Source organism: Erythrolamprus reginae, chromosome 2, assembly GCF_031021105.1.
Source record: "Erythrolamprus reginae isolate rEryReg1 chromosome 2, rEryReg1.hap1, whole genome shotgun sequence".
In the NCBI taxonomy this organism is placed as follows: domain Eukaryota; kingdom Metazoa; phylum Chordata; class Lepidosauria; order Squamata; family Dipsadidae; genus Erythrolamprus; species Erythrolamprus reginae.
Window position 1 is genome coordinate 152,892,787 of NC_091951.1, and position 12,925 is coordinate 152,905,711.

A 12,925-nucleotide genomic window follows, 5' to 3' on the forward strand; every position below is an offset into this window, starting at 1 on the left:
AGGAAAGTGCTGCAAATTGGAAGTCCTCATTGCAGCTGTGTACTTAGTACACCTGCCAAAAATCAACCTGAAAGGCCAAGTAGTTTTGAAACTACAGCAGCCTGAAGATTGCTGTAAATTCATTTTTGAGGGTTTTTTTGCAATGTTTGAGCCTGAACCATGTAAAAAGTAAGAGGACTAGGTACATGGGGTTTTGCCAGTTTATAAAGCCTTCCAAGATGTGCAGTTTCTCCAAATATCTCCAACATACTACTGAAACTGTGGTGGTTACAGCTTTTGGAAGTTGGCCCAAAATGTCATTTTTACTGACTCAGCATTTTGTAACCCTTTATTTGAGATCTCCTAGAACTCCCAATTTTTAGTCTTTTGAACTAAAATTTTGCACAGCATAGTTTTATATCATAAAGAAACTATGTGCCAAATTTCATCAAAATCTGAGATGGTAAGGTGGGGACCATGGGTCCACTTTACACGGAATGACCCATAAATGTTTATATTTTGTGCTCTTGGTTCTGAAACAGCTGCAAATCCCAAATCTATTTCTAAAATTGTCAGTTTGCTGGAGAACTCGGTTTATTGTTAAATAATGATAAAGAATAATGATGGAGTTCACTCAGTATACTAAACCATGAATATTGAAAACATCAAATGGTTAGGATTATATGGAATGCTAAAACATAAATTGTGATTCCTTAAATGAGTTCATACTATGGCAAAATTAAGCAAATATCTTTGTGTTCAACATGATGTATGAAGCCAGCTTTCCCTCTTAATGATGAAATGAACTTTTTTCCTTAAGACTTGGATTTATTTCTTCATTGGGCTTCTACATTCAATTATTTAAGAGTACATTTTAATTCTTCCTGTGTTTAGAAAATAGTAATAAAACTCTAATTTACCTTCCTAGTTTCATGGGGTATACAAAAAACCAGAAGTAGACTGATTTAATTTGGTAATATAAAATACTTTTTGGAGTCTGGAATATAATTGACACAAAGGAGAAAAGTATGGGGAAGCTTTATTAACTAACTGGATCAAACACAATCAACTATTTTAGTTAATACATCTTTAGGGTCGATTTTGCATAAGGATAACTTTATACCACATGTATTAAACTACTATCCACTGTATTTTTTCTGTTGTAATCATAGAGAACTTTATACCATATCAGCTTATATCATTTCAGCAGTCCTTAAAATGCTGATTATTAAATTCTACCTGTGTTCTTGCATAAAATACTGGATTTTAATGAATTCCTACATCCACAATACAATGCATTTTGTTCTGGGAGACTTTCTATTGAAAAAACTTCTGTCACCTGGGAGAGAAGATACTGATGGTGTGGCAACCATTTTGCTGCCAAACAGAATGTCCAATTCTTCTGTTGATCTAGCACAAGGTACACAAACCCTTGGGAGTCTTAGCAATCCCATTCTTTTTGAGCATATGGTTTATGTAACCTATACAGCCAAAACTGAGGGGCCTTGTCTCTACTCTACACATCCCAGATTCATAATATGTAACTGTTTAACTTGCTCATCCACAAGTAAGCTACAGGTGACAAGTGTCACATTACAGATTAATTGCAGTTAAAATAGCAATACTGAGTGACAAAAGGAGTCACTGTGTGATCCAGGAGGAAGGCAACCAAGGGCAGAATCAGTGAATAGAGAAGATGCCAGGAGGCAGCTAAGAGGTGGCAGAGACTATGGGAGCAGGCAACTCCAACAAGCGCGCATTAAGCGAATTGATTCATAAGAATATTTGGCTATATTAAAAAGAAATGACCACCCCACGTTTGGCTGGTAGTGGGGAATGATAGGAATTTAGGGAGGAAATTAACCCTTAAGATGAAAAAGTCCAATTATTATTATTATTATTATTATTATTATTGTTGTTGTTGTTGTTGTTATTATTATTATTATTATTATTATTATTATTATTATTATTATTATAATATTTGTATGCCGCCCCTCTCCGTAGACTCGGGGCAGCTCACAACAGTGATAAAAACAATACATGGTAACAAATTTAATAATTAAAATCTAAAATAACAATTTTACATTAAAAAGTCTAAAAAGAAAAAACCCCAATAGATAAAAATGCATACACACAGTCATATCATGCACAAAACTACATAGGCAAGGGGGGGATGTCTCGGTTCCCCCAAGCCTGACGACAGAGGTGGGTTTTAAGGAGTTTACGAAAGGCAAGGAGGGTGGGGGCAGTCCTAATCTCTGGGGGGAGTTGATTCCAGAGGGTCGGAGCCGCCACAGAGAAGGCTCTTCCCCTGGGTCCCGCCAGACGACATTGTTTAGTCGACGGGACCCGCAGAAGACCAACTCTGTGGGACCTAACCGGTCGCTGGGATTCGTGCGGCAGAAGGCGGTCTCGCAGATATTCTTTCTGCAGTAATATTTACTACTCTTCAGATATCTTTCTATATTTCCCCCCTCCATACAAGGTACCAGAGGTCATTAGGAAATTCTGTTGATTGTTCAGTTTGACTATAACACTGAAATATAGTGGGTAACCTGAGAACAATTTGAAGCATATTTGAGACTGGCATTTTTTTCTATGGTATTGTGGCACTGAAATAAAAGTCCTGGGCTGAGTTTAGCCACACCTTGCCTACTCGTATCTCAACAGCTCTGAGGATGGGCACCCTTCTTTTATATTCTAAGAATCTTCAGGAAAAGGGACGAAAGAGCCATCTCCTTGAGAACCAAAATAACTTCGGGTTACAGGAACAGACTGTGTAGCATCCCTGGATGGGAATCAGCTTGGGAATTTTTTTAAATTTTAAACTGGCAAGTTTTGCAGGTTTCAAAATCCTGATCTAGAAAAAAAAATCAATATGTATAGAGAAATCAAAGATTTATGGAAATCAAAGATAAGTTGTTAGCATGGTCTTTGCAAGTTAATTTAATTTAATTTATTTGACTTTTATGCCGCCCAATCCCGTAAGACTCAAGCTAAGTCTAACAAAAGGACAAATTCTTTATGATCAGTCATGCCCAACAAATATCAATTTTGTAATACAAAATATATAAGATATTTTTTTCAATTACTATATCAAATTTGGTATGATAACATTTGGTTTAATTGCAAACAGCTGGTGATCTTTCTTGAGTGTTCCATTAAAGAGTTAAATATGTGCTCAGGATGAAACATCTGAGACTAGATTTGTGTATTTCATGACGGATTTTAAGATGCATTAAAAAAAAATAAACCAAAAAATGGATGAACAGTAGCGCAGTCTCTTTTATGATGGTGCTAATATATTCAAATAATGAGTTAACCTTAGATAATTGGGATATTATTAGCATCTTGATCTCTTTGATTCTGGGTTTAATAATTCCCATTAAAATCTCTCTTTGGGGAGGGGGAATGACAATCTAAAATATGATTATGTCCCAAGGGAGGGAAGGAGGGCATGACTGACTGATTAAGTGGTTTTTCCACTAAACCTTTGCTTAATAGCTGGTCTCAGGCAGATAGTTGGCACTTGGGACTACCTTTTGAAGCAGCCGCACAAGCCTTGTAAAATATTACTGCTTTAGTATTTTAATAATAAGAAAGATTTTGCAAAGCACATGTTTTTATGCTTGCCAAAATATTTCTTTTGAATTCTTTGCAGCCCTGGTAGTGACTGTTACTCTTTCATTCAATTACAGAAACAAAACTGTTTAATTTCATATCATGAATCGCTCTGTTTTTAAAGAATTCTGCCCTGATTAAATGAGAATTTCTATGGTGTACCCATTAAGCCATCATCACAACTACAACATAAGTGAAGCAATCACATACATTTTTGTAACAACAACACAGAACGGTATTCTTCCTCCTATCTTCCCAAAGCTAGCCAAATCTAGTCCAGAGAGTTGGGGATATTCAAAAACATGTGGGATGCATATGGGTGAATAAAGGGAAATCCTATTGGACAAGCGAAAGTCTATTCAATTAATATTGAACACCAGGGATCAGCAAACTTAAACACTCAAAGAGCCATTTGGAACCATTTCCCACAGAAAAGAAAAACCACCGGGAGCCACTAAAACCCGGGTGGGCGTGACCAACTCAACATCACTCACTCCTACCCAGTCACATGACCCCCTAGCCAAGCCTACCCAGCAGATCATTACGACAGAGAACATGGAACCACAAAACCCCTCCCCCCTTCTTTTTATGTATGCCCCCCCTTCTGTCTCTGTAACTCTTTCTCCCACTCTCCCTCTCTATCGCCCCCCCTCTTTCTGTACCTCTCTGTTGTACCCAATCTAGAGAGGGCATATATGGAAATATTTGTGACTTGTACACTTACCTAACCACCTCATTAGTGATGTCATGATCTGAAGGTATTTAGTTTTCTGTACATTAAAAAAGGTGAAAGGACCCAAAAGAAGAATAAATACCGCCTGGAAGAAAAATAAATTAACAAAAACAATGCAGATTAGAAAAAGCAACTTCCTGATAAAGAGTTCACCAAAGTACAGTTTTATCAATTATTATTCACTTTAAAAAAGAACAAATTTGCTTAGTAAACTATTTACTTATTTTTTGATTAAGGTAGAGACATAATACTAATAGGCTTCATCACATTGGCTACAGCTGATAGTACTACATTAGTTTCTCTACCTCAGATTATACCTAGTATCCATTATTAATATTTTTTGCAAATTTCTCCTAGGAAGTAACAAATTTTGGTATTTTTAGTTAGACTCAAAATTATTCTAAAGTGGCTTATTAAACATACATCTTTAATACAAAAATATGCCACATAGAATACATCATCAGAAAAAGTGATAAATAGCAAACAAAAGTTCAGAATACACATTTATGTAGATGCAAAAGCAGCCCAATATTCCTTGCACATTTCACTACTGACTTTAAAGAGGCTGTCATGATTAAAATTATTAATAATTCATTATGGGTTTTTGCTTTAATTGATAGAAAGGTGGACAAATCCAGTTGGGACTGAAGTCTAAAAGTAACTTTCTTTTCACTCTGCTTGACTCAATGAAAATCACTCCTAACTTCTTATTTGTCCTATTGAATATTCATGTTTTGTCACGTAGAATAGAAGAAAGTGAATGTGTGCATGAGCATGCATTTCATTTTCATTTGGAAATATCCCAGGTGCAGTCATGTCTCTCCTTGTTAACCAGGGTGTTGAAAAAAATGATGGGAAATTCAAATTTCACTTCTTTTAAGTATTTGGTTCAGGAACTCATCTCATAGCCATATTTTCAAAAACTGACAGTACTGATGCATATAAAATATTGTAAGAATCAATCAGGTTTTATGGGATTATCAACAACCTGTTTCCACATATCCTTTCAAGGGACTTCCAAAATGTTCAGAAATATCTCTTAAAGCATATTATAAACATTTTATAAGTGCTCCAAACTATTATTATATACACAATATGAAATCACAGCTACTAATTCTTTAACTGGTGTTAGTCTTCATAAGCATCAAGTTCTTCCCAAGAACCTAGTATGTTGTGATGTAGGAGAGTGCTACATATGCAAATCTTAAGTTGTGTGGCCTTTTGTACCGTATTTTTCAGAGTATAAGATGCACATTAGTTTTTGAGGAGGAAAATAGAGAAAAGAATCTGCCTTCCAGGTATTTATCTGGCTAGCGTCCTTAGTCTGGTCAGCTTCAGCACATTATTTATCCCCTGGTTAGGGCTTTAAAAAAACTTTATTCAGAGAGAGTAACAATGAAAGAGCTTGCAAGCCAGTAAGAGCTGAGAACATCATTAACACCTGGAAAGAAACATTCGGAGGAAGTAGAGCAATGGAAAAAACCCTGCGAAGACTTAGGGCAGTGATGGCGAACCTATGGCACCGGTGCCACAGGTGCCATCCGGAGCCATATCTGCTGGCACGTGAGCCGTTGTCCTAGCTCAGTTCCAATGTGCATGTGTGTGCCGGCCAGCTGGTTTCTGGCTTGCACCAAGGCTCTGGGAGAGTGTTTTTGGCTTCCAAAAATCCTCGGGGGGATGGGGGTGGCCATTTTTACCCTCCCCTGGCTCCAGGGAAGCCTTTGGAGCCTGGGAAGGGAGAAACATAAGCCCATTGGGCCTACCAGAAGTTGGGAAACAGGCCATTTTCGGTCTCCAGAGGGCCTCCGGGAGATGGGGGAAGCTGCTTTCGCCCTCCCCAGGCATTGAATTATGGGTGTGGGCGCATGTGTGATAGGGCATGCCCACGCTCTTTTACCACCCGAGGAAAAAAGGTTCGCCATCACTGGCTTGGAAAACATTCTTCGCAGAGAGTAACAATGAAAGAGCTTGCAAGCCGATAAGAGCTGGGAACATTGTAAGCACCTGGCTAGGGCTGGAAAGAAACTTATTTGGAGCAAGTTAGAGCAATGAAAAAAATCCTGCAAAGACTTAGGGCTTGGAAAACATTCTTTGCAGACAGAAACAATGAAAGAGCCTGCAAGGTAAGAGCTGGTAAGATCGTAATTAATATATGGAAATTTTGTCAATTTGCAGACTTACTAAGTGTCATCCAAGCCTTTTCATATATCATCCAGTATATTGATAACCACTGTGACTACAACCAGTTTATTCCATAATCTTTCAATTTTGTGGTTTTTGATGATCTCCAATTCTTTGTCTTCTATTCTACTATCCCTGAAATTGTCACACTAGTTGGTTTGTATTTGGAAGTCCCAAAATATTTTAACCTGCTCGATTTGAATTACCTTTTCCAACAGTAATTTTCCACTAATTTATATTACTAGGTCATGTTAATTTTTCATAATCAATTTGTGCAATCTTCTTACATGAGCTGTGTACATCATCTACTGTTTCTTCTTCTTGTTTGCACAATCTGCACTTTGAATCGTTTGATGATTTTTGTTTCCGTTCTGGCCTTGATCGTATTAGTTCAAATAGCTTGCTCTTGAGCAGTCAAAATCAAGCCTTCAGTTTCCTTCTTTTTTCAATTCTTCCAATTGTAAGCTATTGCCAGATGTCATCTTTTCCGCTTTCCCCTCCATCTTTTAAAGGAATTGACCATGCAATGCTTTTCCTTGCCTGCATTTTGTTCATGTATTATTTGGGTATTCATTTTTTTTTTCATGAACATTTGGTGAGTTCCAATTTTTATCTTACATCAGTCTCCTTTCTTACTGACTTTTACATAACCAAATGCATACTTCACAGTTTGTTTGACCTAAAGTAAACCTCTGCCTCTATTTCTGCAGAGCAGGTATCATCTATCATTATCACTTCAGGGACATAATGCATAACAAATAGCCATCAGTTTTCTTGTTTTTCAATCCAAATTGTCCGGTTCAGCTTGTGTCCAGTTAATAATTGCAAGTGTGCGTCATATCACAAATTTGGCCCAGGTATTGATAGCTTTGATGGTGTTTCCATCAATTTTGTCTTTAGCATTTTTCTCATTCTTTGGATATATTCTTTATTCATTGCTTTTTAAATTTTTCTATACTTGATGTTTATCAAAGTATAAAATGCCCAGATGGGCATAATTTTTACTATTATTATTTAGCTTTGAACTAATGATATTAACATTCTAAATTGATTATCTAAACATGTAAAATTCATTTTAAAACTAATCTTGAAAATTTATTAAATACCAATAAAATATTGGGTACTGATTAACTCTGTACCTGTTTTCTATTTAAATAATATAGCCAAATAAGCTGCAAAAAGAATAATTTGCTGCATACAATCTATTCTGTTGCCAGAATGTCCTTTTGCAAATAAAAGATAAGATGCAATTCTATAATGTGTCTAGGGAATAAGGCAAGTGAATTATCCTGGCAGTTTAGTATAGTTATGCATAAATGTGAATGCAATGGTTGTGGTATGTTCATCGATGGCGTGTATAATTAATAATAATATAATAATAATTTATTGGATTTGTATGCCCCCCCTCTCCGTAGACTCGGGGCGGCTAACAACAATGATAAAAACAGCATGTGACAATCCAATAATAAAACAACTAAAAACCCTTATTACAAAACCAAACATACACACAGACATATCATGCATAACTTGTAATGGCCTAGGGGGAAGGAATATCTCAACTCCCCCATGCCTGGCGGTATAAATGAGTCTTGAGTAGTTTACGAAAGACAGGGAGGGTGGGGGCAATTCTAATCTCCGGGGAGAGTTGGTTCCAGAGGGCCGGGGCCGTCACAGAGAAGGCTCTTCCCCTGGGGCCCGCCAAACGACATTGTTTAGTCGACGGGACCCGGGGAAGGCCAACTCTGTGGGACCTTATCGGTCGCTGGGATTCGTGCGGTAGCAGGCGGTTCCGGAGGTAGTCTGGTCCAAAGCCATGTAGGGCTTTAAAGGTCATGACCAACACTTTGAATTGTGACCGGAAACTGATTGGCAGCCAATGCAAGCCACGGAGTGTTGAGGAAACATGGGCGAATCTTGGAAGCCCCACGATGGCTCTCGCGTCTGCGTTCTGCATGATCTGAAGTTTCCGAACACTTTTCAAAGGTAGCCCCATGTAGAGAGCGTTGCAGCAGTCGAACCTCGAGGTGATGAGGGCATGAGTGACTGTGAGCAGTGACTCCCTGTCCAAATAGTATGAGTACTTCTGCATGCAGAGTATACTTAGCTGCTGGCTGAGAACCTGTATAATTTGGCTGAGAACGTGCATGATACGTTGTGTTCAGCAATTAATAATAAAATAACATTAATATTGTTTAATATCACACATTTGGCTGCTATTATTCATAATTCAAAAGGTGAATTCCTCAGAAATATTGACCCACTTTTTTCTGGATTTAAGATTATAACAGTCCTTGTGTGCCTCTGACAAAACCCTTTAATCAACTCTGCTTGGAATGAAGGGGGAAAGGTGAATTTCAATTCCCCAAGATAAGGCAACAGATGAAAACAATATTTAGTGGTAGCGGGATACGTCTGAAGTTTAGTAAGGTGAACAACAGTTTCCTAGTCTCCAATAACACTAGAACGGTGAATAAGCAGCAATGCAGTCTACATTCTGAGTTCAAAATGTGTACTGATTTGTGGATCAGTGGCTGTAAAAATGTATGTATTTTCATGTAAATCATCTTTAATAACTTTTCTTCAAAGATTTCAGGACATGTTTTAAGGTTATAAACAAGCGCAATATTATGAACTCATTTCTGAACTCCTTATGAAGAAATGAAGGGATTAAACAGTACAGAGTATTAAGCAGAGGTTACAATAACATTTTTACCATATTTTTCACTGGTCTATCTTTCAGGTGGACACTCAGCAAGCCATAATAAACACTACAACATGACAAATCTATAAACAACACAGGTAGCTAATATCACAAGCATTTTCAAAATAGAAAGCAATTATGAAATTCATGAATTCTGATATCTTTTTGCTGCAGATAAGATCTGCTCTCAGTTATACCAAGTCTGAAGATGTGTCCAATGTCCAATGTGTCCAACTCTTAAACGTGCAAAAAAAGGCTTTCTATGATCTTCTTTCTTAGCCAACCTATTCCTTTAACCCTAAAAATTAGTTGCATATTTTCCAAGGGAATGCATTTCTGATCTCACAGACTACAAAACTAATCTAATCTCACATCTGCTGGGAAAATTTACCTTTTGCTCCCAAAATATTCTTTTCTTTCGATGTCATTCATTTTTGTGCAGAACCAAGAATGAAGTTACAAAGCAATTGTTAAAAATACTTAAATATGATATTTTATAGATTGGCAACCATCAGGAAGTTTAGTTCCTGAAGTCCCCATGATCATTTGTATTTACATTCAGATGCTTGCACACTGGTACGTATTTATGACGGTTGCAGTGTCCCAAGATCATGTGATACCTTTTTGCAACTTTTTGACAAGCAAGGTCAACGGGGAAGCCAGATCCACTTAAGAATGGTGTTACTAATTTAACAACTGCAGCGACTCACTTAACAAATGTGACAAGAAATGTCATAAAATGGAGCAAAACTCACTTAGCAAATTTCTCAACTTAGCAATATAAATTTTGGGCTCAATTGGTCATAAGCCAAGAACTACCTTTAACTCTCAATGAGTGATCTCCACAACTAAAGTCAAAAATGAGAAACCAGGAAGTGGCCAAACAATACAGGTAGTCCTCACTTACCAATTATCTCATTCAGCAACTATTCAAACTTTTTTAATAGTGTTGAAAAAGATTTATCATTGGTCATCAAATGTATGGCCATCACAAGCATCCTGAGGTTGCATGATCCGCAATTCAGGCACTTTGAAACTAACTTGATTTACAATTATCAAAGTGTCCTGTGGGTCATACGATTAGCATTTATTTGTTTGTTTGTTTGTTTGTTTGTTTATTTATTATTTAGATTTGTATGCCGCCCCTCTCCGCGGACTCGGGGCGGCTCACAGCAAAATATAACAAATCGTAACAAATCCAAATAAATTTAAAATATTTAAACAATTTAAAAAGAACCCCATTTACTAACAAGCACACATACAAACATACCATGCATAAATTGTACATGCCCGGGGGAGGTGTTTCAGTTCCCCCATGCCTGACAGCAAAGGTGGGTTTTAAGGAGTTTACGGAAGGCAGGGAGAGTAGGGGCAGTTCTAATCTCTGGGGGGAGTTGGTTCCAGAGATTCGGGGCCGCCACAGAGAAGGCTCTTCCCGTGGGGCCCGCCAACCAACATTGTTTAGTTGACGGGACCCAGAGAAGGCCCACTCTGTGGGACCTAATCGGTCGCTGGGATTCGTGCAGCAGAAGGCGGTCTCGGAGATATTCTGGTCCAGTGCCATGAAGGGCTTTAAATTTATGTCCTTCACAACTGGCTTCCAACAAGATAAATTGCTTACTTCCAGTAATAAGTCACAAGTTGCAGTCATGTGACATCACACTAAATGACCATGGGTGATTTGCTTAACAACCAAAGTGGAAATGATGTCATATGTTGGCCATGGTCACTTGATATTTTTCTTAAGAACAATGTCATTTAGCGATGGAGTTGCCAGTCCCAACTGAAGTATCAACCCTCTCAGGTAACTCCTAGACAGGACACATAATTAGAACAACTAATTCTACTTATTGTAGGGCTACATTAAATCAATTGGCAAGTCTGAAAGTACAAACTTCCCGCCACCACTTTTAATTGTTTGATCCATTTGGCAGGTGCTTCCTAAGTTTCTTTCTCTGAGGGTTAAGCCACTGAGAGCTCCTACTTCTCTTGTCTGATTGCTTCTTGCACAGCATCTCTACTCTCATTCCCCAAGGTCATCCACTCATTCAGTTACATTAAGTAAAGGTTACCTGTATATTTATTGTATATTTATACAAACTAAACATTTTGAGTTAACAATGTGAAAACTAAGGTAGCTAAATTAATATTTTAAGATATAATATGAGCAGCTATGCAGCTTGTAAAATTTTAGAATGCCTTTGCTTTTAAATATTAGATCTACAAAAATGTATCAGAAGTGTCCTGAAACTTTGTATTAAAATGAAGATTTAAAAAAGGATCATGATTCATTGCCACACTAAGTAAGTATAAAGTTTGTATCAATGCCAAAAGGAGAATAGCTATCTTTCTGTGTATAGAAATTACAATTCAGGTCCCTATTCAATTTTCTCAAGAAAACATGATTGGACTACTAATACAATCCCCACTGGGGGGAAAAAAAGATTAGCCCATAGATCAAAAAGAGGTGAAACAAAGAGACAGACAAGGGATGTGGATAATTAAAGAACAGGTGTTCTCAGCAAATTGGAACACACTAAAATCAACCAGCAAAATCTGCAACTTGCTTCAGCTCCATAAAGGACAAAAAATTGCCATCAACAAAGTTGGAGAACTGGAAACCTATAGTTGAGCACATCAACTGTTACTTAAAGGCACAATGGTCTTCCTCACTGGAGAAAAAAAAGTGCTGTCTGGTTTATTTCTATAAGGTTTTTTGGAGGTAACCTCTTTTTCAGATTGGAAATCTATCTTACTTTTGCCTGGTTATTAATTCTGAAGCAAACTTCACCATTAATTTGCATAAGATCATATCTTCAAATACTTCTTCCTTCTAAAGGGTTCTCCCATTAGGTTCATTACCAGAATGAATAGTCACAAATAATTGCACCTGAATTATGAATTTTGTTTTCCATTCTCCTGTATTAAGAAAGAATATTTTGTTCTCCATGCACTTTAAATTAAGCTGAAGGTTTAAAGGAATGTTTGATTAATGTGAGTACAAATAACAATTGCTTACTGATGTATCACAACAGTAAGTATGAATGAATAAACCTTATTTGAGAGGGAAAAGAGAAAGTATTTGATGCTGGAAAAACAATGCCTAAACATTTTATTCAGGAGGGTTTCATCATAGGCGCTATTACAAAGCCCAAATAGGTTATGTCTAATAATCTAATAATAATAAGTCTAACAAAACAAAGCAAAACAACCCATACAAGGAACTAAGCAATCCATGATATTTAAGAATAAATCCTTAATAATTTCAAGTGGATATAACTATTAATTGTGCAATATGTATATTATCTCCCAACCAGAAAAATCAGTATAAAGAAATTGGATATAGATTTGTACCATGTTTTGTATCATTCTCTCTCTCTCTCTCTCTCTCCCTCTTTAAAACAGAGCCACTGCCCAAGTTCCCTTTACGATTCATCTAAAGCTGTCAACACCAGCAGAAACCAATCCAGGATGTTTCCACCTTCTCTAAAAATGTGTGACATATGATACTTGTACGTGCATGTATTCTGTATATTTGCAGGGAACCACAGTCCAAAAAAGAACACAGCAAGGAGCAAACCCACCCCAATCACTAATAATTAAAGTTAATTGCCTGTAAAATAAGAGTACCCCATTTAGAAAATTAATTCCTTCCTCTCCCACTCTCTCAGACACATAAGTCGGCCTCTCACTAAGGAACAAACAAAAAG

The 12,925-nt window shown here is 37.1% G+C and overlaps 1 protein-coding gene across 1 annotated transcript in view; it reads right to left on the minus strand.

The window, feature by feature from the left end:
- Nucleotides 1–12,925, minus strand: part of TMEM104 (transmembrane protein 104) — a 98,634-nt gene that overhangs the window by 14,760 nt on the left and 70,949 nt on the right. The window contains exon 9 of the mRNA XM_070739968.1: nt 4,325–4,418. Coding sequence (XP_070596069.1) covers nt 4,325–4,418 — 94 coding nt within the window. The remainder of the gene's footprint in view (nt 1–4,324; nt 4,419–12,925) is intronic.